The 5,624-nt window shown below is 45.3% G+C and overlaps 1 protein-coding gene and 1 non-coding gene across 2 annotated transcripts; one reads left to right on the top strand and one right to left on the bottom strand.

The window, feature by feature from the left end:
* The first annotated feature begins 652 nt into the window (after positions 1 to 652).
* trnas-gcu (transfer RNA serine (anticodon GCU)) lies at positions 653 to 734 on the top strand. The gene has a single exon. It is a non-coding gene; the product is annotated as a tRNA-Ser (tRNA).
* Positions 735 to 2,237: 1,503 nt separating this feature from the next.
* LOC106563689 (endosialin) lies at positions 2,238 to 5,381 on the bottom strand. The gene has a single exon (XM_014129492.2). It carries the CDS (start codon positions 5,208 to 5,210, stop codon positions 3,126 to 3,128), a length of 2,085 nt encoding a protein of 694 aa, XP_013984967.1. The 5' UTR covers positions 5,211 to 5,381; the 3' UTR covers positions 2,238 to 3,125.
* Between the last annotated feature and the right edge of the window lie 243 nt (positions 5,382 to 5,624).

Genomic DNA, 5,624 nt, shown 5'->3' with positions numbered 1-5,624 from the left:
CTGTTGTCTTTGTTTTGTTTACTGTACAGTGCCCATACAAGTTACAATCTATTTGAGTTTTTCTTATCCAAGCGGATTCTGCAGGCAAAAACTGCCATATATAGCTAGCTCTGTTATGCAAAGATTCTCTGCTGTTTTAGGCCTATTGCACATCATCCTACCTGGCCTACCAGCTACCATCGACAACAACCTTCAAGATAGGTATTTTTAAGTGAATCTCAGGTCACGAGCTAACATATTTGTGTTAAAAATATATCTCAAAACAAGTTAACGTTTGAATTTACTGAACTTCTTTACAACATTGGCTAGCTAGTTATCAGCTAATGTGAGCTAGCCTTTCAGTCAAAGGTTTTCGCTAGCGGACTAAACCCCACTCCATGGTGAAAGTTTCGGTGAAGGAAGTTTATGATGAAACTTTTTTCACCATGGAGTGGAGTCCGCTACGATCGCACCTGTCTGGGAGATGGGGACTAATCCCACCTCATGTTGTATAAATCCAAAGCAACTAAACGTAGTTTTGGAATGGTACATTCACTACAGTAGTAAACTGGTGCAAATATATCGAAAAGCTAAGCAATGATAGCTAATTATTAACGCACATTAAATTATTTTCTACGGATAAAGATAGATATTTTCCGCAGAGATTCCAACCGACGAGGTGGCCGAGTGGTTAAGGCGATGGACTGCTAATCCATTGTGCTCTGCACGCGTGGGTTCGAATCCCATCCTCGTCGACAAACACCTTTTTCTCCATTAGGCTTACTTTTGCAAGTGTTGCGATTTATCTATTAGTATTTACAAGAATAACGGTGAATTATGAATAATAAGAGTATTTGTATTATAAAGCAAGACAAGTGAAGGCTTTATACAACCTGTTCATATAGTACTCTAAATGCATTTAATGCAGATATCCGTATAACACGGTATTCATAGGAAGTGTTACCAAAATTAGGAAAAATAAGAATATGGATAGGCTGAGTAAAAGTCCTGATGATTGTGTTTGTTTAATCTTAAATGGTTAGAAGAGACACCCACATTTTTTTGTTAGTGAAAGTGATAGAGTTTTTAATCTGTATGTCACAGTAGAAAACATGGAAATATTCATATTTTACAAATGTAGGCCTAGGCCCTAACTGCGTGGGGGCGCTATTACCCAATAAAAGGCAAACAGAGGCAGATTAAACTATTTCTCTTGGTGTTGGGTATAGAGAAATTGTAAAGGACTCTTTTTGTAGCCGCTAAAACAAGCTGACCAGACCTCACGCGCGCGTGCGTCCGCGTGTGCCATCGCGCTTATGTTGATTTTGGCCCCCCACACCAGACCAACTATATTAATTTGGGGACAGGTCGAAAAGCATTCAACATTTATGGCAATTTAGCTAGCTAGCTTGTTGTTGCTAGGTAATTTGTCATGGAATATAAACATTTGGTTGTTATTTTACCTAAAATGCACAAGACAATAAATCCACAGATAAAAGTGTAAAAGTTTGTTTTCTAGTAATCTCTCCTTCTTCAGGCTTCTTCTTTTTTGGACTTCATATGGCAGTTGGAAACCAATTTAAGGTGCATTACCACTATAGACTGGAGTGTGGAGTTTAGTTCATCTTTCAATCACCCACATGGGTATGCTCCTAAAAACCAATGAGGAGATGGGAGAGGCGGGACTTGCATCGCATAATGCATCACAAATAGAACCAAGTTCTATTTTAGCGCCTGGCTACTCAGATGCTCGTTGACTCGGCAAGCAGTGTGGGTGCAATGATTGAATAACATGTATGTGTACATTTCGTTCGTTGGACAAAACCTATGGAGAAATGAATGGCGGTTTTGTAGGGTTTTTGGATAAACGCTGAAAATAAGGTCGGTGGTAAACACAGACTTAGGAGATCTTATTATACATTTTGTTCAATGTCATCATTTTCATCAGCCAACTTCACTTTTTATGAATGTTGAAGCATTTATGTTATAAAGAAAAGCACATAAAGGCTTCATAATTCATAAAGGACATGTTAACTGACTGATATTATCTCATAGAACAAAACAAGTATAAGCTCTCCTAAGTCTAGACCTTATATTTGATGTTTGTCCCCAAACCCGCTTCTTTCCCCATTCATTTTCCCCATAGAAATGGCTGAACAAACCAGAGGTAACTCATTTCTGTTTTTAGGACTACAAGCTGGCTTGCTCTATTCATCATCGTTTTCACGGCATGATGTGTATCAGTCAAACAAAACAGAAATGGTTTATTGATTTTATTCAAATCCAATGCATACTCAGTGCAACGAATCTAGAAGGACATAATTCAATTTAGGCCAAACTAACAAAAGTGGGTACACATTACAAACGACAACATATCCAAATATTCTGCAATTGGAGCATTTTGCTTGGACAGTGTTTCCTCTCAATAAATGTTATGGGCTTGTTTCTCATCTAGGTTTCTTAAATTAATACTCTGAAGTTTATTCTGTTTATTATGAGTAACCTCAATAACGAGGTCTACAATACACTTTAGCACCTGCTAAATTAAAAATTGTTTAAGACATTTTTCTGATGGTGGCGAAATAAGCACTAGCAGTGAAATATGAACCCCTTCCTCTCGATAAAGTCATCTCCCCTGTCTTCAGAAGCACTAGCAGTGAAATATGAACCCCTTCCTCTCGATAAAGTCATCTCCCCTGTCTTCAGAAGCACTAGCAGTGAAATATGAACCCCTTCCTCTCGATAAAGTCATCTCCCCTGTCTTCAGAAGCACTAGCAGTGAAATATGAACCCCTTCCTCTCGATAAAGTCATCTCCCCTGTCTTCAGAAGCACTAGCAGTGAAATATGAACCCCTTCCTCTCGATAAAGCCATCTCCCCTGACTTCAGAAGCATTTATCAGATCTTTACAACACCTAAAAAAAACAGCACTTCATTTATGTTGTCATAATTAATAAGCACTATTTGTAGATGGACTTCAGACAGAGACACTAGAATGTTCCGCAGGAGTATGCAGGGGTTCAGTTTCACTGTGATAGCGGCAGAGGCCATCAGATGGGTGGTCTGGATCCTGTCCTTTATTTAACCCTTTATTCATCCCCCCTATTCAGAACTGTTCATTAAAAAGTCAGTATGCCCTCTATTGGTCAAGCAGGAGATTTCGCCTTATTCTTGTCCTCTGATTTGGAGGTGACGATCCAGCGGTAACAGTCAGTGATTCTCTTGTTTTGTTCTACAGCACAGCTAGTGCAGTACACAATGCCCAGAGCCAGCATCACCACAATGAAAACACACAGGGGCACCAGGAGTGCTACGAGAAGCCAGCTCTTGTCCTGCTTCCTTTTGCCCTTACTGTCAGGCCGCTCTGCCCCTAATGCGGATGCTGTTGTTTGGGCTGGAAGTGGGACTCTGAGTGTGATGGTGGGGGTGGTGGCGGCCTTAACCACAGTGTTACTGTCTGGGGTTTCTACCACTCTCCCAGCCCCCCTGTCATTCTGGACTGCTGGGTGGTGGCTGTCACTAACGCTGGACACCACTGAGGGATCACCTGCTTGGCTTTGAGTGACATCCTCTTCCTGGGAGGATGAGCTGGGCGAGGGTGTGACAGTGTTCTGAGCGGGCTTTCTCCGTGTGAGAACATCCCAGTGTGAGTTATGGTCATTCGACGGCCTGTGTGGAACCGGCATAGAGGCTGTCTTCTCAGTAGGAAGCCTTTCAAGGCTGGTCTGCTCTGTCAGCCACTCCAAAGCTGTGGTGTCGGTAACCCAGTCTGGGAATTCGGGGACCCAGGAGAAAGAGGTTTGGTAGGATGAGGTAGCTGTGGATGAATACTCATGTTCACCCTCTGGAATGGCCATACAGGAATACTGGTCTGACTGCAGCTCGTACCCTGCCTCACAATAGCACTCAAACCCACCCACATAGTTGAGACACTTCTGGTGGCAGCTTGTGGAGATCTGACAATCATCGATGTCCTGGCATAAGCCTGGCTCATCGGGCAGCTCAGTGAAGCCTTTGCGGCAGTGGCAGGCATAGGAACCAGGGGTGTTCTCACATCTGTGTGCACAGCTGCTGGAATCTTTGCATTCATCGACATCCACACATTCTCCGTCTTCATCAGGCTCGTAGCCCTCATTGCAGCGACACTCAAATGTCCCAGGAGCATTTACACAGATATGAGGGCAGGGCGCCCGCAGACACTCATCAACATCCAGGCAGTTACGTCCACCAGGTGCCAACAGGTAGCCATTTGGACATTTGCAGCGGAATCCCTTAGTAGTCTCTTCACAGTCAAACTCACAGTTGGCCGTGGCACAGGAATGGTTCGGCTGGCAGGTCTGGCCGTCCTCTGTCAGTGTGAAGCCTTCAGAACACTCACAGTAATAGTGTGTGTCAGCATTCTGACAGAAATGCTCACAGCCACCATTTTCCTCTTCACACCAGTCCTGGGGGCCTTCAGAGCAGAGGGGGGCATCCTTTGACCAGCCCACACTCCCATCCTCCCTCAGAATGCAAAGAACAGACTGGTCTCCTACATTGTCCTCATGGTCTTGGCAGGGCAAGGTGGCTACTGAACCAAAGGGGATGTGAGTGAGGATGGTGCTGAGCAGGCTGAAAGGGGTGGTATACAGTGCAGGTCCCTCTCCCTCACTCTTCAGAGAAGGGCACATCCCCCGGTAGCTGTAGTGACACATGAATCCATCCACAGCCAGTGAGCAGGAGCCATCCAGCCACTTGAAGTTGTCGTGCTGCTCCCGGGTGTCAGCAGCAGTGTTGACGCTTATGACCACACAGCGGGGCGCGGCACAGGTAGTAGGTGAGTCCGCTCTCAGCCAGTTTCTGTACTGGGTGTCCTGTTCACCTGTGATCCATTGGAATCCCCTGAGTGGGCGTGTGGCAGAGCACTGCCTGGGCTGGCGATGGAGCCCAATCCACAGTCTGACCCTGGCCCGAGGGCCGCGCTGCTCCACCGACGACAGGAGCTCATGGACCACAGCCGCTTCCTCAGAACTCTTTAGGGTTGCCAGGGAACCACGTTTGTCCTTGCAGAACCTTGCAGATTCCCGAAAGGTCTTACGTTGGAAATAGACGGCGTAGCAGCCATCTGCAGTGCAGAGGGCATCTTGCTCCTTCAGCTCTTGTCCCAGAGTCCAGGGAGGCCAGCAGGCACACAAGACTGCCAGAAGAACACAGGAGCGCAAGGCACAGCTCATGTTCCCCATCTGTACCATTGTCTTTTCTCACCTAACTACACCTCTCTCTAAGTAATACTTTTTTTCTTTCTGCTTTAAAAAAAATTATCCACAACTTTTCCCCAAACAAAACTCTTCTCTTACATTTAGTCAGAGGCCTTTCTCCTGAGCTCCCTGCTTGTCTACCTCTGCCTTGGTAGCAGCATTCTAACTGATCTGCAGGAGAAAGAAAAGAGATGGGAGGGAGGGGAGAAAGAAAGAAGGAGGGTACGTAAAGGAAAAGGGATTGTATGTTTTTGGAAGAGGGGCTGGGTAATGACTGACTGTGTGGAGGAGGGGGGGGGGGCTGCTGTGCTGGACGATGGTTTTCTCTTGTGCCGTATGGTTTTCATAACTTTAAGGGAATGACTCGCAACCCTGCTACCAACCACCCCCACCACAACAACTATTTCA

The sequence above is a fragment of the Salmo salar genome, chromosome ssa11 (genome assembly GCF_905237065.1).
Source record: "Salmo salar chromosome ssa11, Ssal_v3.1, whole genome shotgun sequence".
Lineage (NCBI taxonomy): Eukaryota > Metazoa > Chordata > Actinopteri > Salmoniformes > Salmonidae > Salmo > Salmo salar.
This window is presented reverse-complemented; position numbering and strand designations above follow the sequence as displayed.